The sequence below is a fragment of the Hippopotamus amphibius genome, chromosome 2, assembly GCF_030028045.1.
Source record: "Hippopotamus amphibius kiboko isolate mHipAmp2 chromosome 2, mHipAmp2.hap2, whole genome shotgun sequence".
NCBI classification, from domain to species: Eukaryota; Metazoa; Chordata; class Mammalia; order Artiodactyla; family Hippopotamidae; genus Hippopotamus; species Hippopotamus amphibius.
Window position 1 is genome coordinate 77,097,929 of NC_080187.1, and position 23,545 is coordinate 77,121,473.

Genomic DNA, 23,545 nt, shown 5'->3' on the forward strand with positions numbered 1-23,545 from the left:
ACCTCGGCGAACAGCTTGCGCTAAATTTACGGAACGCGTCCCTGAGCAAATGGACAGAGTAAGTAGGACCCCATTGCGCAGGCCTCATGCGTTTACGTAATGGCATTTCGAAAACGCCAAGACGTACCTACGGTGTCCTACGAGGAAACGGTAGTGCCGTAACAACAACTTGTTCCGCCCGCGTGAAAGATGGTGCTTGGTGTGTCAGCCCTCCCCGCTGCCCGGTTTCTTCCTTGCGGGGGGGGAGGGGGGCGTGTTTTGGAGGTGTGTGGTTTTGTTTTTCCCGCCCTTTCTCTCTTCCTCTTGCTCTCACAGTACTCGCTAAGGGTGAACGAGGAAAGAGCGGATAAAATTCAACCAGGAGACTAGCACAAGGCGGGAAAAGACCACGGCCTGAAGCCGGCTCGGGGACGCGGCGCGCGTGGGGGCGGGGCCCGGGGGCGGGGCCCGGGCCGCGGGGGCGGGGCTGCGGTTGCGGTCCTGTGCCGGCGGCGGCGGCGGCGGAGGCGGCGCAGGAGGTGGCGAGGGGGTGAGTGAGAATCAGGCGTGCGGGTGGCTGTTTGGGCTCCGAGCGCCGGGACCGCGCGGGGGGCGGCGGCGGGGGCTCTTCCCGGGGCACGGCTTGGCCGGTTCTCTCTCTGCCCCTCTCTTCTCTGGTCGAAAGCCGGCGTCGGGGTTTTCAGCCCGGCGAGCAGTGAAGTTGCCTGCATCCGGGCCCCGGGCTTTCCGGCAGCGGCGGCGCAGAGGCAGGGGGATAGGGATCCGTGCCTTCTCCCGCTTTTCCGCCCGCAGGCCCCGAGCTGGCTCCTTCCCGGGGTCCCGGCGTGAGACCCAGAGGCACCCGTCGGACCCCCAGTGCCTCGGGCACCGAGAGGCCTGGGCCGGGGAAGGCCGGAGGGCGGGAGGCGCGCGACTGCTCAGGACCAGGTCGGGGTCCGAGGGGGGATGAAACGGAATGGGCTTGGGTGGGGTAACCCTCGCTACTCGCCTACGGCATTGGAAGTTTCTGAGGGTTGCTGATGTCTTGTAAAGTTGGGCAGCAATTCTGGGCTGTCTTTTGCTCCCGTTCTGTGGTTCACGACGTTACTTAATTCTCCGAGGTTACACAGACTTAAAGGAAGTGACTGTTATGATTTGGGCATCACTTGACTGATGGTATCAGTTGCAAAAAGAAGTGCACTGATTACGCGTCTGCTGTGACCACGCAGAAGTCTGAGTGGCCCCGGTGAACTCCAGGCTTATGTACTCAGGAGACCGGGAGGTCATGCACTTCCCGGCATATACGGCCCTTTTAGAAACAATGGAGATTGTTAGGCTCTGGTTAAAAGTCTGGTGGTGGCCAGGGGATAATGTCGATTCAGATTGTTCTCATCTCTCTTGTGATGGAAAGCAAGGGGACACAATACGTCTGGCATTTTAATTTGTACAGAGAGATTGGAAAGTACTGTTAGATACGATCTTAGACTTCAGAAAACTTTCAGCAACATAATGGAAACATCACAGAAGCAAGAATATAATATATGGGAAATTAGTAATAGGGAATCAGAATACTTGAAGTGTGGTGGTGTTATGTGACACAGATGCTGTTGTCAGCACCTTGGCAGTCTACGAAAGCCCTGAATCAATTGGAAACTACCTCATGATGACTGTACTCTGTATACATGTGAAACAAAAACAAGAGAAGTGATAGACCACATTTCAGATGGTGCTATAGGCCAGCGCTAACCTGCTCCAGGAAACAATTACATAGGGGCTAAAGTGGTTTTCTTTCCCCCCACCTTATAAAGTTGAAAAAATAGTATCTTTGTTTCGCTCTGTTAGCAGTTCAAAATTTACTTTCAGGGAAAGAAAAAAACAAAGGAGACGCCTATCTTTCAAGCCTGCCCTTGGGCTATATTTTAATTAAGTAATTCTAAGGAGTAGTAGGTTAGCCTGCCTAGTTGAGAAACTGGAGCTGTGAGAGATGGTCTCATAGTGATATCATGAACTTCAACTCTGAGTCCTGAAAAGTATTGCAAACTATCTGGTGTTACAAGCAGTTCACTGTCAGTGAAGTTGGCCTGGGCAGCTCCTGTTTTGGAAGATGGGCTGGTTTAGGATTCTGATTCTTAAGGCTGGGAGGAAATAAACAGAAAACATTGTTAAGAGAAGTGTGGGCCTTATTATTGTTGAATTTTGATTTACAACAGCAGTAGACCAACCAACTTTCTAAATATCAGTCAGAGAGGAGGTGGCTGATTTTTAGCAAAGGTTTAAGAAAAAGCAAAACTTCAAAAATAGCCTTGTGCTAACAGTTTTAACAGATGATAATTAATATAATCTTTATGTCTGCGTGTGTTGGGTTATTTTCAGGAAGAATACTGGGTACATCCTCATGAACCCTGTTCTTTGTTTACAGGAGTGTGGCAAGCCACTGTGTCACCCAGTTTGGATCCTGGCTTCCCTCAAAGATTCTTACGGCTTTTGTTTGATAACTCTCTGGAGTAGCCAGCACTACATGTAAATACGATATGTAGGTAAACGACTCTTGGTTTTGAACTGATTTTTTTGAGCTATATCTGTATGTAGGGATTTTCTTTACCAAAGATGATGACTTTAAGTGTTAGTAAACTCATTTTATTACTCTCCTAACTATACTTCTCTGTGACTTTAATTTCTCAAGTTATTTCTTTTAGCAGGATTTAAAGCTAAACAATTCAACATAATCCTTGTCCCTTATTTTCTTCTTAATGATACTAATAATGAGGTTGAATGTAATGAGTGGTCTATAATAGTTGAGTTTTCACAGTCAGGTAAAAAGTTGTCCCATAATCTAATCAAATTTGCTCTGGGGCTCAATCCCATTTAAGGAAGTGTTTTTATTTTCAACACGATGGTGAAATGTTTGAGTTGCAGTATTGCATTTATGATTATTCACCTTTTTTATCCAAAAAAGAACAAAAGATGAATATGTTGCAGTATAATTGTATGGCTCTGTGTTTACTTAATTCATCTCCTTGGCCCCCAGTTTGCTGTTGTTAATTATTATAGCATCATTACAGTTTCAGTTCAAATTATATTCCTATATTCTGTCGTAAACTGACTGTTTACAAGCTATACAACTTATACCCAGTGTAGTCTCTTAAGTCTTAAATTGATATCATACATTAAAAAAGTGAATATTTCCTAAATGAATTTCTAAAATAAAAAATACACAAAAACTGTTTTTGTGTTAAACCATTTCTGCACCTACTTACTGTAAAGCATTTTGCCAAGCACACCGTATAACTATTCTTGACATCATGGTAAAAGTGCTCATACAATACCCTGAAATTAGAACAGTTTTTTTTTTTCTTTTCACCAGTCTCTGAACTCTCCTGACAAGATATCAGATTCTTTAAGTAAAATGGTTTACTTTGACATGAATTCAGTTATAGATCAAATGTTTCCCAAAGCAATCATACAGGCAAAGGCAGATATATCATAATTCACCTATTATTAACTGCTATCCTTTACCATTATGACAAATAGATTCCACAATTTTAGACTTGCTTAAATGAAATTGGCATTGAATACACATAGGTATTCAATTTTAATATTAGGCAAGAATGATTCATTTTGCATTAATATCAAATTGAGTGTACACTTTTAGAGTGATACAACGGGGTGGGTAAAGATATACAAGACACCTGGATTCCAGCCTGGCTTGGAGACCTTGGGCAGTTCACTCTTCTCTTTTTCTTCAATAGATTGAAAGGTTGACAGAGGCAATCCAATTATTTATTTCTCTACATAACTAAGCTTTTTTACGTTAGCTGTTTAGTATGAAACTCTCTTTGCAATGATAAAAGGCAACACTACTTTCTTGAATAGCATATTAAATATATTTATCTGTCATTTTAAACACCAGTATTGGGCTTTAGTATCCTGTTACCCATAGAGCATGTTGAGAATAATTGAGTGCATTGAGGACTTTTTGCTTGTTTTCTTTTATGGTTCTAGATTGTTGTGTTCTTGCAATCTTTTTTTTTTTTTTTCCTCTTCTTGGCAGCTTTTAAGGTTTTCTGCTGTCAGGTGTGAACTGCCATAACAAAGTACCGCAAACTGGGTGATGTAAAAATGATAAAGATGTGTTCTCTCTCAGTTCTGAAAGCTAGAAGTCTGAAATAAGGTGCTGGCAGGGGCATGCTCCTCTGAAGGCTCCACAGGAGAGTCTTTCTTTACCTCTTAGCTTCTGGTAGTTACCAGCAGTCCTTCACAGTCCTTGGCTTTTAGCAGCATCACTCCAGTTTCTGCCTTCATCTTCACATGACCCTGTTTTCCCTCTCTGTGTGTCTCCAAATCTTTCTCTCCTTATAAGGATGCCAGCCATTGGATTAAGACCACCCTATGGGGGGGACTCGAGGAGGGGGGGGGGAGTCAAGGAAGGGAGGGAATACGGGGATATCTGTATAAAAAAAGATGATTGAACCTGGTGTACCCCCCAAAAAAATAATTAAAAAAAAGATTAAAAAAAAAAATTCTACATGGCAAAAAAAAAAAAAAAAAGACCACCCTAATCCAATATGACCCCATCTTAACTTGATTACACCTATTTTCTAATAAGGTCACATTCACAGATACAGGGGGTTAGGACTTGAACATATATTTTGCAGGAGACATAGTTCGGCCCACAACAAGTGTCATGGTCTCTAGCTGAACTCTCCCTTTCCTAATTTGTTTCTCTTTAGTTCCTATGGTTTAGTAACCAAATAGCCAATCATATTAGAATTGCATAGAGGCTGGATATTTAGAAACAGGGAGGATCTTTTCTATGAGCTTTAGCATATAATATTTTATATAAATGTTAAGAGGCTTTTTTTAAGGTCATTATTATTTTGGATTTCTAAGTGTATGCCCTGAATATAAGTGGCAAGTTACTGTGTATGGTAAAATTATCATCATATCAGCAAACACTTGATGTACACCTGCCATGCTAGTTTAATGTCTCTTTCCTGGTAGGAGACATGCTTCCAAATCTTTTTCACTGAAGAGGAGAAAACCACATATGCCTAAATCACTTGAGTTTTGTTTAGTTTGTTTTTTTTTAAGCTTACAATGCACTTTATTTCTTTTTTAAAAATTTTTATTGGAGTATAGCTGATTTACAATGTTGTGTTCCTGCCATACAGCAAAGTGAAACAGTTATACATACATATGTATGTGTGTGTGTATATATATATATATATATATAAAATCTCCACTCTTTTTTAGGTTCTCTTCCCATATAGGTCATTACAGAGTATTGAGTAGAGTTCCCTGTGCCATATGTAGGTCCTTATTAGTTACCTATTTTGTATGTAGTGTGTATACGTCAGTCCCAACATTTGAGTTTTTGATGGATGACTTAAAATCGCTGACCTAATCACTGGTTTTGTATGTCATTGTTAGATAAGCCTGCAGCCTTTGGATAATGTGACGGTTGGGGTGCAGTGATGTCGACTCTCTGTCCACCGCCATCTCCAGCAGTTGCGAAGACAGAGATCGCTATAAGCGGTGAATCCCCTTTATTAGCAGCGACCTTTGCTTACTGGGACAACATTCTTGGTCCTAGAGTAAGGCACATTTGGGCTCCAAAGACAGAACAGGTACTTCTCAGCGACGGAGAAATAACTTTTCTTGCTAACCATACCCTCAATGGAGAAATCCTTCGAAATGCAGAGAGCGGGGCAATCGACGTTAAGTTTTTTGTCTTGTCTGAAAAAGGAGTAATTATTGTTTCGCTAATCTTTGACGGAAACTGGAATGGGGATAGGAGCACCTATGGACTCTCCATTATACTTCCCCAGACAGAGCTGAGCTTCTACCTCCCGCTGCACAGAGTGTGTGTGGATAGGTTAACACACATTATCCGGAAGGGAAGGATATGGATGCACAAGGTGAGTGGGTTTGGAGCTTATTGAGCACGCTGACCTAGCCGCTGAAAGGTTACCTTCTGATACATTTATATCTAATTTTTAGAAATTATACGCAGTTAACTTCGAACAGGAGCTGATATTTCCTTCTACCTTATTAAGTACAGATAGATCTAAGCTGATGTCTGTGGTCTTCTGACCCTGGAAGGTAGGAGATGATAGCTCCACATTGTACATAGAAAGCCAAAGCACAGAGAAATTAGGAAACATAAGTTTTAGAGTCTGGATATGCCTTGGGAGCGTTTGACAGTAAAACCTTTTTGTTTGTACATTGCATGACCCTGTCTTTCACTTACCACCATGTAGGTATAAGCAGTTCAGAACAATTGTTTCGTAAGCCTTTGCCCATATAGCCTTCAGCCCCTTTAATGTCTTTGCCAAGTTCCCAAATTAGTAAAATGAAGAAGATGGACCAGATGGTTTTCAGGAGATATTCCTTTTAATTAAGCTAGGGGAAATTATTGTTATCCCCTAAATCCTATAGTTTAATATATAGAGATACTTATATTTCCATATGCTGTAATTTTGGCAGGTGAGAAGAACAAATTTAATTCTTTCTGCTTTGCAGTTTGATACTAACATGGAAGTCCACTAAAGCATTATTGATTTAATAAGGCTTTTACCAGATAATAAGGAAAAATAATATCTTTTAAAAGAAGAGTTTTTTTTACTATGTTTGCAGGCTTGCCTCCTTATTTCTCACGTTTATGAAAATCATTTAAAATCTGGACGCTCTATATTACCTAGATTAATCTTCATCTTATCTAATTTGAAAAGTGCAAATCATTAGTTTCCTTTGTGAAAGTAAGCAGATGTTACATTGACTGTTTTTCTGTCAAATTATCTGTTTTTAACTGCAGACAAAAAGAGTGTTTTTATTTTATTTTGTATTGCATATGAGAGCATGGATTTGTTGGGTTAATCCCACCCCTCCCCTTTTTTTTTTTTGCCCTGAAGTGGAAAGTGTTTTTCCCATGAACTAAATTACCTAAGAAGATGTCTGCCATTTGACTGTATTGTGAAAAACAAGTGTCAAAATGTTGTGTGTTTTTTATTTTAATGAATTTTCTCTTGCTCAGGAAAGGCAAGAAAATGTCCAGAAGATTGTCTTAGAAGGCACAGAGAGAATGGAAGATCAGGTAAGGTGCGGATTGCATATTACCAGACACTGCCAAACCCACCATGTATATCTGTGTAAAGCTAAGGGCTTTATGTGTTTGTATAAAGCTAAGGGCTGCTCTGTTAAGGCCTTGAAGACATATTAATTTAACAGAGTGAGCCTGAACTCGAACAGAACCTTTATGGAGATAAATGGAATAAACTGGATAAAAACTTCCATACCTTATGCCTGAAGAGTTAAATAAATAAATGATAATAATTGCATCTACAAATTAATATTTTGCTACCTTTTTTTCTGTTTGCATAGAATAAGTTTTGGATAACTTGTTCATGGTAAAAATTTTAAATTCTATATGAGATTTTTTTTTATCTCAAGGTAGAGTTATCTCAAGGTAACGAAATTTAGGACCCAGTAAAATTCTACTTTTTCTGGGATTTTTTTTTCCAAACCAGAAACCTGTGCTTACAGAGTTGACCACTATTAATGTTTAGGTTTATTTCTCTTTTAAGGGCTTTTCTTGAAAATGTTATCCTGTGCCTTCTGTGTCAGGAAGAAAAGTATACTTGGACAAACTGGAGATTTTTAAAGGGGAAACAGGGACTTCCCTGGTGGCACAGTGGATAAGACTCTGTGCTCCCAATACAGCGGGCCTGGTTCGATCCCTGGTCAGGGAACTAGATCCCACGTGTATGCTGCAACTAAGAATTCGCATGCCACAACTAAGGAGCCCACCTGCTGCAACTAAGGAGTCCACCTGCTGCAACTAAGACCCAGCGCAACCAAATAAATATTTTTAAAAAATAATAATAAAGGGGAAATGTTCTCCTGCTGAGAAGTTCAAGTTAGAGAAGTCCAAGGAGGAAAAAACTGAAGGCATTTTCTTTTAGAGCCTCTTCTGTGTTTAGCCATCTAGGATTTGCTGTTTTTAAGCTCAGTGAGAATATCCATTTGCTTATGATGATAAATGTCTGAGATGCCATGTATGACATACTATATATGCCTATACCTAAGGGATGGTATTTTCCCATAATTATCCTTTCTGAAAAGAAGGAGTCGCCTGATAATTGAGTTCTTACAAATCTCATATCATGTGCTTGCAGTGACTTTATTTTGAACCATAAATACTCTTTGAGGATAATACTTAGTCTAAAACAACTTTAACCAGTACCAGTTTCAGATGCTTATAGCCTTCAGCTGATAAAATCGTTTTACAGGAAAGCAAAGTTAACGCAGCTTCAGTCATTAATCTTTTTGAATTGCATGTGTTGATTGTTGTAATTGTAAACAAACATTTTAAAAATTACTTTGAAAAGCAAAAACAATGGGTGGTTTTATGTTTGTGAGTTACTACAAGCTGAATTTTTTTAAAATAATAAAACCTCCTGTGTGAAGCACAGGGGTCTATGACTTAGGATAAAATTTCCAGAGACAGCATCACATTTAAATTCTGAAGCAACTGATAGGCTCTGAAAACTAGCTTTGCTCATTCATAAAAAGGACTGACTGTAGGGATGACAGAGGTTCTAATTTGAATATGCATGTAAAGAGTTTGAATATAGTCATTTCATAAAATGTGAATGAAGGGAAGAGTTTTATTGTTAAATCTTAATATGTGATTTTAAAAACATGTTTAGCTAAAAATTGATAGACATATGACAATTTCAAGTGCCTCTAAAAGTTTACATGTTCAGGATGGGAGGGTGATGGTGGCAGTGAGTAAGTGAGAGAACACCCAGATTTGAGACACTTTACGTGTGTGGTGTTCTGTATTGAATTTTCAGTTTCATTCTAGAAACTATAAATTTTAAAATTACATTTTTCAGATGTAATAATTAGTATTACCTTGAAAGAACACTAAAGGAAACGTGTCAGCTTTATTGATTCTTAAAAATATATGTTATGACTTTGATTTGCATTTGAGTAGGTTATACCTTATTATGAATGTAGAGATTGAGTATTGATTCAGGCTTTACTGCTGAGGACTTCAAAGACTTTTTATGCTTGGCTTTCCTCATTTTTAATATAAAATGCATCAGTGACCTTTGATTAACAAGAGTTCTTGTATCTCAAATAAAATTTCGAAGGAGACCGTTTCTAAATTTGGTGTGGCGATTTAAATATTATATGTAAATGATAAACCGTGATTCCATTCTGACTTAAGAAAATTATTCCTGGGACTTCCCTGGCGGTCTGGTGGTTAAGATTACGTGCTTCCAATGCAAGAGGCATGGGTTCAATCCCTGGTCAGGGAACTAAGATCCCACATGCCTTAAAAAAAGAAAGAAAATGATTCCTGGAAGAATGAAAAGGAGTTTTAAATAGCATGTAAATCCTTTAGAAATAGAACTGTTTTGGAGTAGTAGACTTGTTTGGGGCTGTGTTTGAACACGTTATCAAGTATTTCTATCAAAGGGTGTTATCCTTTGCTTTCAGTTTTTGATTTTTTATTGCCCACTTTATCCTATGTTGTGTGATTTTTCTTCACCTCATTTTACTTTCTTGTGCAGGGTCAGAGTATTATTCCAATGCTTACTGGAGAAGTAATTCCTGTAATGGAACTGCTTTCGTCTATGAAATCACACAGTGTTCCTGAAGAAATAGATGTAAGTTCTTCCTTGTAACGTTAAATAGGAGCAGTAGTGCCCTTTATCAGTTCTCTTAAGTTATAGTACTAGGATACATGTTAGTAATATTCTCATTTTAGTAATATACATTTTTTGTCATGCATAGTATTTAGATGAATTATTAGCCACTTCAACAAACGCACTTAAAATGCTGAATTTTATGGCCAAACAGAGGCTTTTTGGTCAGTAATGGTAATATGGTAAAATTAAGTGTATTAAGTTCATTTCTCCACTTTTGTATTTCCTAAGTGAGAGAATTTCAGACCTTAGAGAATCAATCAGTGTTTAATTCACTACTTTTTGTAACAAAGCAGTGTACAAATCACTGGCAGTGAATGGAGGTTCACTTATCTTCACTAATCTGATTTCTTAGTCATTCATTTGTTGAGGACATTAGGAATTATACACTATGCGTGTATAGGGAAATCTTTAGGAAGCTATTTTTGTAGCTTCCTGACTTTGTAATTAAGATTTGTCTCCCGATTGTGACAGCTCAGAAGAGGAAGTCGTTCTTGTAAAAATTGTTGCTTACATGTCTAACCAGCTTTCACATCATTTGTTCTGTGAGTTTGTAGTGGTGCACGCACATTGTTTTATGGGGATTTGTGATGCTCAGAAATGAGGGCAGTGTGTTATACTGAACCTAGACTTCAGAAAACTTGTGTACTAAAAGTGTTATTTCAGTGTTTTGTCATAGCTGAATTAAAAAAAATTTTTTTTTGGTGCATTTCAGATAGCTGATACAGTTCTCAATGATGATGATATTGGTGACAGTTGTCACGAAGGCTTTCTTCTCAAGTAAGAATTTTGTTTCTTTTCATAAAAGCTGGATAAAGCAGATGCAAATCTTACGCTCACCTGTGACAAGGTTGAGAAGGAAGAAAATAATAACAGAATGCCTGTCTAGATTATTCTGGGGTCAACAATGCATATTTGAACTATCGCTTAGCCTTGTGTTACTTCTTTACTTATTGCATGCCTATGATATATTTGATGTTACTCTTTTCAATTTTTAAAGAAGGTGAGTTTCTGTGGTGCCCAGACAAGAATTCTTGGACCCTTGTTTGGTTCTGGTTTCTTATTTTTCTTCTCATTAAAGCTGAAACTAAGAACCCTTTCAAATTAAGTTGCATTGTGGATGGACTTACTTAGGCCTAGAAAAGAAAATTATTCACAATGGAATATTACTCAGCCATAAAAAGGAACAAAATTGGGACATTTGTAGAGACATGGATGGACCTAGAGACTGTCCTACGGAGTGAAGTGAGTTAGAAAGAGAAAAACAAATATCGTATAGTAACATATATATGCAGAATATAGAAAAGTGGTACAGATCAACTGGTTTGCAAGGCAGAAATGGAGACACAGATGCGGAGAGTGGACATGTGGATGCCAGGTGGGGAAAGTGGGAGGTGGGGGGGAGGGGGGGTTGGGATGGGATGAATTGGAAGATTGGGATTGCCATATATACATTATTAATAACAAAAAAAAATCAAGTTGTACACTCTAAATATATGCAGTTTATTGTATGTCAGTTGTATCTCAATAAAAGTTCTTTAAAAAAATCAAACTGTACACTTTAAATACATGCAGTTTATTGTATGTCAATTATATCTAAATAAAAGTTCTTAAAATAAAATTTAAAAAATTAAAAATAAAATAAAATTAATGTATTTAGACCATTAAAAAGAAAATTATTCATATTTGTACTGATCCTTTCCATGTTACAGTAAATTTTAGTGCTTGAGAGTGTGAGCTCTAAAACCAGACTTCCTGGCTTACTGCTGTGTAACCCTGGGCCAGCTACCTGAACTCTCCATGCCTCCGTTTCCTTATCTATCAAATGGGAAGAGTAGTAGTACCTACTTCATAGGACTGTTGTAAGCATTGAGTGAGATAAATCACGTTAAGCATTAAAACAGTGCATGGCACATAGAAGTACATAATAATAGCTAATAGCTTACATTTTCTGTTTGTATTTCTTCTAAGAAAATGATCATAATAATAGCCAGTATTTATTGAGCACCTACATGTTAGTCCCTTAACTAAGTGCTGTGTCTACATGTATAATCTCATCTTCTACTTGAGTGTTTCTTTACGGTTACAGATTATCATGAAATTTTATTTTAAAAAATGAGTGAAAGGGTAAGGTATTTGCTTTTATGTCTGCAGCCTGCACCTTTAGGTTCATGATGGAGCCTTAGAGACGAGTGTGTTTGATCTTGAAGCCTTACATGGCTTGAATCATGAGTTCTTTAGTCCTGATTCTGCTCAGTGTCAGCCATTCATGTGATTTTTAATCCCACTTGACTTTAAATAAACCACTTAATCTCTCTACACCTCAGTTTCTTCCACTATAAAATGGTGATATTTGACTAACTGCATTGTTTTAAGGTTCAGATAGAATCTGTGAAAGGCATGTGGTGGGCAATGCAAAGTACTATAGAAATAAAAGATAGCATTATAACCAGAGCTCTGATTATAATGCTGTGGTGTTCATCGTGTAAAGCTGTTCAAAGTTATTTGAAGCGCACATGTCTTTATTATTTTTTTAGTTTTTGAAATTCTCGTACAGTCAGTGTTTTTAATCTTTTTTTTTTTTTCAATTCACAGTGCCATCAGCTCACACTTGCAAACCTGTGGCTGTTCTGTTGTAGTAGGGAGCAGTGCGGAGAAAGTGAATAAGGTAATTTATTTTATAATCCAGCAAATGATCTGACTTTTTAATACTGCTAACATATTACGGATTGTAATTTAAAGGTTAGGTTGCAGTCAAGATGATCTAAAAGTATAAGGAGGCAATATAATCTGAGCAAATTACTGTGACACCCTGTGGCAAAAAATGAGTTTAAAGTGTTTGAATAGGAAGTCATTCATCAGCTTCATTGTGATAATTCATGAATAGCAGTCTCAGTACTGTATAAGTGGTTTTGAGAATATTTTAAAATCAGATATTTTTTAAAATATTTGTCTTCTATTTCCTAATGTCATCTTTAATAAATATGAAGATAGCCATGTACTCGTGGTACTAATTACAAAGAAACAGTATCTGATTATTTATCTTGATTTCATTACCTTGCTTTTCCCCCTAAATCTTTTCCTTTTAGGGACCTATTGCTATTAAGTGATCGAGGGAGGTTATATCTTATTCAGTAACATTTGTGAGCACTTCCTTTAGTGCTGTATGAGTTAATAAATAATTAAGTTACCTTTTGAAACGTTAGGTAATAATAAACTAAGGGATTTTATACTTCTCTTCACTGATCATTAATTGGAGATAAGTGTACGTATCTATCAATTTAAGAAAACCTAATTTTTCTTTTTAAGTTTTACACAGGAAATATATTAAGAATGATTGTTTGCTTGACAGATATATTTGCTTTGACAAATACTTTTTTTTCTGTAATAAGCTACCATGTATACTGTGTACCCTTGGTTTACCAAAATTATATTTCTGGTACAACCATTTATGACAGATTAGCTTACCTCTGTTATTACACTGCATCTAGTGACTTAGTTTTGTTACCCCAAGAAGGTAGCTTTCGATTTGTGTCCAAAGCCTCTAGGTTCCACAGGGCCTTCCCATTTGCCTCTTGGAGGGAGAAAGTCCCCATGGTTGGGGCTCTGTGTTTTTCAAACATTTTTCTCATCCCATGTCCTCTTCTAGCTTAAGAGCTTCTTTTTTATATTTTATCTTTTTAATTTGAGAAAAAGGTTGCCATCACTAGTTTGAAAACAGCTACTTTAATGTAAAAACTCTGAATATAGTCTGAATTCCAAGGTAGTTAGATGGCTTTCTATTTTTCCTAATAGAGCTATGATCAAATCCTGTTAGAATGAGAGGTTTCTAAACCCCAAGCAATGGCTTGCTTCTTTTAAATTAAATTTGATAGAATTAATTCTCATTCTGTTGAAGGATTTAGACACTTGATATTCATTGTGATGGGATTTTACATGTAGAACAATGAAACCGAAGCCATAACTCTGCTTGATTTAACTGCATTTAGTTTTCTTGTCCAAACTGTTTGCTTGTTTGAAACACACTTGCTGCTAGGGGTAGATACAGTCAATAATTATATTAGGTCTTTATTTCCTAATATAAGATTATAAGGGTTCCATGGTCAAATAAGTTTGAGAAAGTCTGCATATTGTTTTAGTCACCTGGAGAGTCACAATATGTATTCAAATGTTAAAGGCTTTGAGATACCATACAGTAAATTTACCAACATTTCCCAAATTTATTTGACCACAGAATACCTATTTTAAGCGACAAGTGTTATATCCCACAGACTATTCCAGGTGACTAAAGAATACTTATTTCTCAGAATAGATTTTGACAATAACAATTGAAATTTCTATTCAGATCTGTTTCATGAGCAAACCAGTGACCTTTTTACTTCATATTTTAATGCTAAAATATTTTCGTTTACAGATAGTAAGAACATTATGCCTTTTTCTGACTCCAGCAGAGAGAAAATGCTCCAGGTTATGTGAAGCAGAATCATCATTTAAATATGAGTCAGGGCTCTTCGTACAGGGCCTGCTAAAGGTATCCTTTCCATCTATCACAAGTGAAACCAATTTTTTAAATCATTTTTGAAAATCTGTATAAATACATTTTGAACATTAACATTTAATGTGTCTCATGTTTATATGCCAAGGAGCTGACTGTTTACAAAGGTCTGAGCATGGAGTATACGTCTTACGAATTTATAGTTAGTATCAGTGAAACATCACAGAATAACTTTCTTTGTGTTTCTCTTTGGTTTCCTGTAGCTGCCTATCTGGCCTCAGGATTTGTTTTTTTTAATATGTGCTTGAATCAGCTTGCATAACTAAATGGGGACATTTCTTCTTTTACTGAACAGATTTAAATTTTTGTGTTACCATTTTGTGTTTAAGTACCATATTCATTTATTGAAAAAAAATTTAAGCTGCTTCCTATCTTGAAAAAAGTATAGAATTTGAGCAATTCCTGTGTGTATGTGTGTGTGTGTATATTAGAAAAAATTATTTTATATATTTTCTTTATTTACTTAAGTGTGCTTTTCAGGGAACAAAACAGATAAATATAGATTAGCAATTATTTTCAGTAATTATGGGGAATTGTTATTCACTTTATTGAATCTATTATTGATGTTTCAGTTATAGTCAGAAATGTGAAGAAGTAGATTTCCTAATGGTTATGCGAGTCATGCTTTCTTGAGGATGCAGGCATAGTAAAATGAAAGAAAAAAATATTAAAAGTTGTCTCAAATAAAAATTATATTCAGCTTTTACATTTTCGATACTGTGCATGCTCTGAGCTCAGAATAATAGTGTTTAAATACAGAAACTACTTAAGGGAAACTCAATTTTGATTTGAATTGTACAAATCTGAAAATTAGAACTTCTCCTATCAAAGGCATAATAAGGTGCTTAGTACTTTTATTTCCTCAGCGTTGTCTCATTTATTGTATAATTTTATCCCTAAAAGGAACCTATACCAAATGCATAGTGGAAAACTTGAAACTATAATTTAATGAAAAAATATTTGTTAAGAGTTTTCCATGCAAGTTTAAATTGTATCGTCTTCCAGAGAATACTTTGACATTATAACAGTAGGTACTGGTTATATGGCAGCTGGCTGCCCAACTGACTACACCTGGAAGGAGGTATTCAGTACATTTTTTACTTACTGTAAAAATACATATTCATTGAGACCTAACGGAACATATGAATAATGAAGAAGAATATAAAAAGACACTTGTAATCTCATAATCCAATGAATATAACCCCTGTTACTATTTGGCATATATCTTTCTGGTCTTTTTTTCTTGTTAGTATTTTTTTCATCTCTTCCCCTCCTCCCCCCCCCCCCCCCAAGAATTAGATTATACTCTGAATGTTTTAACCTTTTTTTTCACAATATATTGTAAACATCTTTCAATATCAACACATAAACATTGGCAACTTAATTTTCAGCAGCTAAACAATAAACCGTTTTTATTGATTTAATCACTTCTCTTTTTGGATACTTAGGTTGTTTCTGGCGTTTTGCTATTTAATCCTCTGCTGTAGCACACACATCATTCAGACTTGGCACACAGACATGATTCATTTTCTAAGATAAATTTCTACAGCTGGATTTGCTAATAAGTTAAAGCCAGTTTTTTTTCTTTTTTAATTAAAAGATGGTTCTTCGTACCTTTTGGCACGAAAGATGGTAAATTTTCTTTTCGTTATGACAGGATTCGACTGGAAGCTTTGTGCTCCCCTTCCGGCAGGTCATGTACGCGCCCTACCCCACCACACACATAGACGTGGACGTCAACACCGTCAAGCAGATGCCACCCTGTCATGAACATATTTACAATCAGCGTAGGTACATGCGATCCGAGCTGGCAGCCTTCTGGAGAGCCACTTCAGAGGAGGACATGGCTCAGGATACCATCATCTACACAGACGAAAGCTTCACTCCTGATTTGTATGTCATGCCCTGCTTTTTTGCTATTGTCATTGAGCAGTATTAGGAAATTGTACCTTTTATGAGTAGAAACAAAACAATTCAGTGTTTAAAGGGAAATATTATTGGGAGAATTATGCTGGAAGACGTATTTGGTTAATCAAGCATTTTTTCTTGAATGGCTTTTTCTTAATATGATTGTGTTTCCCATAAGATAGGTTAGATTAGTCCTTAAAAATAAGAATTTAAGTAATTATTTAACAAATGTGTACTCAACCCCTAGTTACAGTACTAGGTGCTAAGGTTAACAGTGGCTAACCAGACAGCCCCAGCCCCAGCTCCTTCCATTTGCTTATCAACTAGTGTGTAAGAGTCATTACAAGGCTTATTAATTAAATCAAAGAGCTAATTCTAAATCTTTTTTTCCTTGATATATAAATATAAAATGTAGCAAAACTGTCAATAGAGCATTCTTTTACTATGCATTTTATATTGTGTTATTCATTTCTTACCATAAATCTGATCAGTAAATTAACAAGAAAAAAAGTAATGATAATAACATGTTGAATGTGGACCTAATTAGAGAAAAAAGATGATAAATCTGAATTATAAACACTTAAATGTTGTTCTGAAATCAGGAAAAGAAAGTATACTATCATTGTTCTCTTTAGTCAATTTAAAGTGCCTGGCACATAGAATGTGCTCAGTAAATGTTAACTAGTATAACCCAGGTTTGCATGTAGAAGGCAGCAGTAAAATTGGAGCAAGCAACGCTGTCCTGCGTCTTGAAGAAAAATGTTGTGCTGAGGCAATAGACGTGAGGCATCAACAGTCAGAGAGGAGGCATTGCCCAAAAGCATGGCAAAGGAACACCACGTCCAAGGGATCCCCAGCCTCTTGTGTCTCTAGGTGCAGAAAGATGGCTCCATTAGGACCCAGCTGTTTCCAGCTCTCCAGTGTTCTTGTTCGGTCCTTTGAAAGATTTAGGGGAATTGGTTTAGAAAACAAAGTGGTCAAAATAAGAATCCCACGTCCCTAAGTTATCACATATAGGCGATTTTGGTGTGTGCATCAAAATTATCAAAATTAATCTGAGCCTCCAGGCGTTTTTTTCTTTCCTAAAGTGTTTAGTATTTTTTTCTATTTTTTGGTGGGTTGCTGGAGAGCTCTTTTGAGGGGAATTTAGTGAACTTTAGAATGGGTTTACAACCATCTGATTTTTTTTTAAGAGGAGATACGTGTATGGTTTTAACATTTCTTACTCTTTGAGCCAGTTGTTTGCTTCGCTCATCTAACAAACTGATTAGTCAGCTAAGCTTGTTTTGCTGATCAAAACAAAATGTCAGGAATTTTTAAAATTTGTTTCCAGCTCTAATTTTCTAAACATAAAATTGTCCAAAAATAATATTTTCAAACACTAGATTGTGTATTATTAACTTTTATGTTTTATAGACATATTTTGCTTTTTAGTTTATTTTAAACAATATTACTTATTTTTAAGATATTTTTAATTTTAGCTTTTAAAAATAATTTCATTCACTGACAAAGCATGAAAAATCACTCACTGGAAATATTCTAACACTTTGCTTCACCTAATTCACTTATGACCAATACAGTCAATTTATGCAACAGATGTGTTCCGAACACTAGATTTAAATAGCTGAATTCTTTCTCCAGAGCCAGGGAGTGGTTGTTGTCAATGCCCACAGTGGCCACCAGCTGGACAGCCAGTAATCGTGAGATGCTGATTTTTCCCCCTTCTGAGTTTCCTTCTTCTCTAGTAGGGAACACCCATCTCCTAAAACTAGGAAATGTTAGGTACTTTCCTGTTACCGCTGTGCACACACCTCTTTCCCTGCTACTCTTGTCAATTATATCATGATTCCTACCACTTTCAGTCTTTTCTTTTCGGTTAGAAATTGCTTACCTTAGTAAATGTTATAATACCCCCCCCCCACCCCAACTTGAGTATAACCTAACATGTCACTAAATTGCTTAGAGAAGTAGAAAGCAAGGAGAGGGAAAGAAGAAGAGAAGAGATCAAAGGAGGTTGGGACCTGGGAAAAGGACAATCTTTTTTGAGCATCTACTATATCCTAGGTTGAGTGATAGATAAACATTATCTCAAGTGTGAATTACAACTTAACTTCTTACTCTGCTCATTGCCAATGTAGCTAATGTTTTCTTAGGTAGCTGATTCATTGTTACTTGCCAGATGCTGGGCTTGTGGATGCAAAACCAGTGGTCAGGATGTTGCAGATGATCGTCTGTGTGTGTTCCTTCATCCCACTTGAGAGTTTCCTAGCGTTCATCCTCTTAACCTATTTTCTTCCTCGACTGCTTATTAGAAGATATTAGTACGTGAAGTTAACCTTGTATTTCGTTTTCGTTTTTGGCGGTAGTGGTGTGTGTTTATTTTTGTTACTGCTCTATGTTTTTGAGGTGGCAGGAGTTGGAAATTATATTTACTAATTTCCTAAGGCTCTCAATATTTTTTTATAAGGTGAGAGTGATACAGTGATAGATATATACATTCCCTTCCTGGGACGGCTTATACTATTTAAGAGAAAGTAATTACTTTGTGGGCTAACAAACCCCAGTAATAGACAAATGTATCCTTGAGTTAAAATGAATATATATTTTATATTTCCACATATATATATATCTAATTCTTATAAATATGTTTGTAATTCCATTTCTAAGAATTTAATTTATTGTCTGATGTGAGAGGTGTGGAAAACATTTCAACATTTGGCCTGTTTTCTTCATAGGAATATTTTTCAAGATGTCTTACACAGAGACACTCTAGTAAAAGCCTTCCTGGATCAGGTAAATATTAAACCTGAGGTTGTCAGAGTGACTGATATGGCATGTTTTTCTTTTTTAATATATCGCACAATGCCTGTACTATATATATATAATTTAGAATTAAGTCCTTTTGTAGTGTCTCTGGTCTTTCTAAAGTGTTAAAATTGTTTTTCTTCTGAATTGTTAGTGGAGAGTAGCCTGTATATTAACAATTAGAGATGCAGCATCCCCCAGTTCAAATAATAAATGTTTTCATTCTAAGCACTAACTTATCACCCAAGGGTGTTTTCTTTTGGTGAAGGGGGATATTGTACAAATGTTGTTTGCCTTAATTGAGCAAAAAAATGTTTTTAAAACTTATTTAAGTGATAGCATCTTTATTGTCTCATTCCTTTGAAAAATATCTGGATTTTGAAGAAAATTTTAGATTATATGGGTCTTATTTCTTAAGATAACAGAGCTTTCTCATAATATCTCTCTGGGAATCAGGCCAAGAAACAGTGTCATAGATGTAGCTTTGAAATAATATAATCTTTACGTTAACCAGAAATTTTGGATCCAGGTCTGTGTGGTCTGTGACATATCGCACGGTTCAAGGATCATTTGAAGTCGTGTGATTCCATGCTTCCCAAGCAGAAATAAAATCATTCTACCACTACACATGTACCACCACCCCCCAAAATAGAAAAATAAGAATATCTTAAAACTATGGTCTAAGCACGGCTCAACCTCTGGGAGCTCTGATTTTATTGGAAGGTGTGGGCAGAGAAGAGTTCAGTAACACAACTGGAAGTAACTTATATCATGGTTTTTAATAATAAAATAAATACGAACATAGTCTAAGGTAGAAGGAAAAATTTGAGTGCATTCTTAAAGATAAAATAGAACTGTCAGATCGCTCCCAGACCCAGTACCTCCACCTCCTCCTGTCTTCAGGGCGCATCTGCGGAAGCGATTGAGGAGAGCTGCTCTAACGTGGCTTGTCTGCCAGGCACTGTCAGCGCTGAGACAGAAGCGTCCTGTGTATAAGTAGAACGGGGGCAAATTATTTATTAAAACGCTTCATTTTCTTTCAGGTCTTTCATTTGAAACCCGGTCTCTCTCTCAGGAGTACATTCCTTGCACAGTTTCTGCTCGTCCTTCACAGAAAAGCCTTGACGCTAATAAAATATATAGAAGATGATACGTAAGTCAGACTCCTAAATGGAAGGAGAACCTTCATACATTGCTTTTCTTTTGTTCCCTTTGGACATTTTCTGTATTATAATTTCTTTTTTATTATTATTTGTAGGCAGAAGGGGAAAAAGCCCTTTAAATCGCTTCGGAACCTGAAGATAGACCTTGATTTAACAGCAGAGGGCGACCTTAACATAATAATGGCTCTAGCTGAGAAAATTAAACCAGGCCTCCACTCATTTATCTTTGGAAGGCCTCTCTATACTAGTGTCCAAGAACGAGATGTTCTAATGACTTTTTAAATGTGTAACTTGTTAAGAATATTTCATCACAATCGTAGTTGCTGCTAAAGTAGCTCGTGTTGGTGTCGGGAAACATGATTCCCTCGGGTCATGCCCTGGAGTCCTACCCAGCAATGGAAGTGAGTTAGGTACACTACAGTTGTCCCGAAAAGTCTGTAAGGGGATGTCAGGTGCGTGGTTACAATAAATGCACCTTTTCCTAGGTGTGCTCTCTTGGGAGACAGACTTTTGTTTACAATTATAATAAATATTGTTGCTGTTTTTTAAAGATATAGGATATAAACTTGACCACAACTACTGTTTTTTGAAACTCATGATTCATAGTTTACAAGTATCAAAGTGAAATCTGAGTTAGCTTTCACAGGTATAATACGAGTTGATTTTCCATCTCTTGGTGTTCCTTGGTACGTGGGCTGACCATAATACTTTTACAATCAGCCAAAAATTAGAGCATTTAAAATTTCAGTTCCACAAAAGGAAGTTAGCTTGAACATAGGTTAAGTTTTAGAAAATATTGATCAAGCAGATGTTTTATTGAAATCAATGATTAGACCCTACTTTGCAGACTTAGTCCTTGGGATTCAGTCTGTGTAGAAGCGTCAGGCAGTATGTATAGCCCTGATTATGCTGAACCACAGTCAGGGGTTTTTTTCCTGTTTGTTTGTTGAGATCTTCCACAGAAAATATAGAGAATTGGATTTTATATTTCAGTAGTTATTGCCAACTTTTTCAATTGATTTTCATTATTTTTGAGCCAAATTCAAATGTGTACCTCCTGTGCCTTTTTTTTCTCGGAAAACGTAATCACTTGGAAGAAGGTCAGATTTCACTAGTCACTTATTTTTAGCTCGTTTTCCTCTTGTATAGTCTTACTCTGATTTAGCAATCATTATAACTCCGAGACTATTAAATGCAATAGAAAAATACTAACTAGTGAGATTTTTTGTCAGAAACAAGAATGGTATCTTCTTCCTTAAATTTCTGTCCATGTTTTTCGTTGTTGCCATGTCTCGTTGCCTGCATCATATGAGGACTAGCAGGAGAAACTTTACCGATGTGTTATTTTACTAGGTGCTACTTTGGCAGAGCTAAGTGGTCAGTTTCTTTTGTTTCCTTAATGTGTTTGGACCATTTTGCTAGCTATAAAATAACTGATTAACATAATTCTGTGCTAGAACAGTATTGACAAAATAGTATACACAAGCATAAAATATATTTTTATTTAAAATTGTGGAAATAACATAAAAGGGAAAAATATTTATAAGAAAGGAATAAAAGTGATAGAATCCCTCTGCCCTCGCCCACCAGATTTAATCAAAACAAACATAGGTCCTACTAGCCTTTCATATGACTAGTAAGAAAGGTGTGGATATCTCCATTTTTAGACACATACTCAGTTAGGTGATGGATGCTCTGGCTCAGTCATGAAAAAATGTGCAGATACCACCTTGTTAAACCCCTTGTACAATGCTATTTACATGATAGGTTATTTAAGTGCTAATTATTTTCTTTTGCTGATGTATTGTACTGTTGTATGGGATGCAAGTTGTACAGTGAAATAAGTTATTAAAGCATGTGTACACATTGTTATATATCTCTTCTCCTAGATGGAGAATTTTGAATAAAATATCTTTGAAATTTTGTCTGTTATTTGCTCAGAAAAGCAGTGCTATGATATTGAAAGACTGATTGGCTTCCTGCTCAGCTGACAGTCTTGTTGTATCTAAACAGTTTTTTGTTGTTATTGATTTTCTCTTTTGAAAGAAAATATATTTAAAGGTTCTATATAATGCTGGAATTGTATGTGGTTTGATTGTTTTAAAGACTGTCTGCTTTACTCCCAGGATTGCATTTTGATATTTTAATTTATATATTAATATATCAGATAAAAGATAATGCTTCAGTACATTTTTTTAATTACCGTTATAATAATACAACCTAAGCTGAAGTTATTCCTTCCAGGTTCCCAGTACAGTTGTCCAATATGAAAGTGAAAGTGTAAGGAATCTAAACCTTTTTATCTGGAAAACAAATAAGACTGACATTTTTACTCCAGGAAGAAATTAATTCATAAATATAACAGTTGAGTTGAAAGGTTTCTCTGGAAGAAGACTGATTCATTGCATTGCTAAGATTCTCAAAGAAAAAACCCAAACTTTGTGTAACGCTGAACAGTAAACATGAGAGTTACCCCTATGGTCTGTTTCTGTAATGCTGCAGGTCAAACACAAAGACAGTGAATGTCACTCTTCTCTAATAGTGTTTCAGTTTTGACATGGAATTGTATAAATTGATATTTCTTGTGTGATATGCAGGGTACAGCTTAAAAGTACCAGAAGTGGTTAACCACCTCCACTTAACCCACACACTACCCACTGAACTTTCTGAACCTATCATCACAGCAATCCCGTGAGGCAGGTGTTTTTAGTTCCATTTTACAGATGAGGAAACTAGAGCTTAAGGAAGTGTAATACACAGCCCGTGGTCACTCAGCTGGTTAAGCTAGATTTCATCCCAAACAGTTAAAGGACTTGTTACATGGCATAGTTCTTGGGACAATCCCTCTGTGTACCAGGTACTCCATGCTATGGAATTGGAGGGAGGGGAAGGAAGCAAGTATGACAGGCTTACTAGCAGTCTGTAGTGCCCAAGTGTGACTCCCCGCTGTGCTACTTGGAGAAGTTACTTAACCTCTCCGGGGCTCATGTTTTAAATATGTGAAATGAGGGCATGGTGATAACCTCGTGATTATTATAGAGGATTTAATGAGACTGTATAAGGTGCTTTAGCTCAGTACCTGACCAGTGTTTGATACCTGCTCTTTTACCCAATCTGACAATCATTACCTTTTAATCGAGGTGTTTAGAACACTTAAATTTAATGCCGTTATTGATATGGTTAGGTTAAATCTATCATCTTGCTATTTGCTTTCTATTTGTTCCATTTGTTCTTTGTTTCTTTTTCTGTTTTCTTTTGGATTATTTTTTACAATTTCATTTTATCTCTTGTTGGTTTATTAGTTGTAACTTTTATTTCAGTGTTTGCTTTAAGGTTATAGTGTATACATCTTTAACCTACTTTTCTGTATTCAAGTGATATGCCACATGACGAACAGTTTAAGAACCTTACAATGAAAA

General features: G+C 36.7%; 1 protein-coding gene across 4 annotated transcripts; it reads left to right on the forward strand.

Annotated features, from left to right (window-relative positions):
- Positions 1-485: 485 nt before the first annotated feature.
- C9orf72 (C9orf72-SMCR8 complex subunit) lies at positions 486-22,049 on the forward strand. 4 transcript variants are annotated; one of them, XM_057724935.1, is made up of 12 exons: positions 486-529; positions 2,399-2,512; positions 5,410-5,897; positions 7,013-7,072; positions 9,561-9,656; positions 10,411-10,475; positions 12,291-12,363; positions 14,110-14,226; positions 15,908-16,143; positions 18,894-18,951; positions 20,007-20,116; positions 20,222-22,049. In XM_057724935.1, the coding sequence occupies exons 3-12, from the start codon at positions 5,454-5,456 to the stop codon at positions 20,406-20,408; spliced, it is 1,446 nt and encodes a 481-aa protein (XP_057580918.1). In that variant the 5' UTR covers positions 486-529; positions 2,399-2,512; positions 5,410-5,453; the 3' UTR covers positions 20,409-22,049. The 4 variants fall into 4 exon arrangements, with proteins under 4 accessions (XP_057580918.1, XP_057580919.1, XP_057580920.1 ...); XM_057724936.1 differs by lacking the exon at positions 486-529 and adding an exon at positions 773-927 and having other exon boundaries at positions 2,399-2,516; XM_057724937.1 differs by lacking the exon at positions 486-529 and adding an exon at positions 773-927 and having other exon boundaries at positions 2,399-2,499.
- The last annotated feature ends 1,496 nt before the right edge of the window (positions 22,050-23,545 follow it).

What these genes read in the sequence shown, in the direction of transcription:
- C9orf72 (XM_057724935.1), top strand. Translation starts at nt 5,454, where the DNA reads ATGTCGACTCTCTGTCCACCGCCATCTCCAGCAGTTGCGAAGACAGAG. An exon ending in GTGTTCCTGAAGAAATAGAT is followed by an intron (nt 9,657 to 10,410) that starts GTAAGTTCTTCC and finishes GGTGCATTTCAG; the next exon opens with ATAGCTGATACAGTTCTCAA. An exon ending in GAAAGCTTCACTCCTGATTT is followed by an intron (nt 16,144 to 18,893) that starts GTATGTCATGCC and finishes TTTTCTTCATAG; the next exon opens with GAATATTTTTCAAGATGTCT.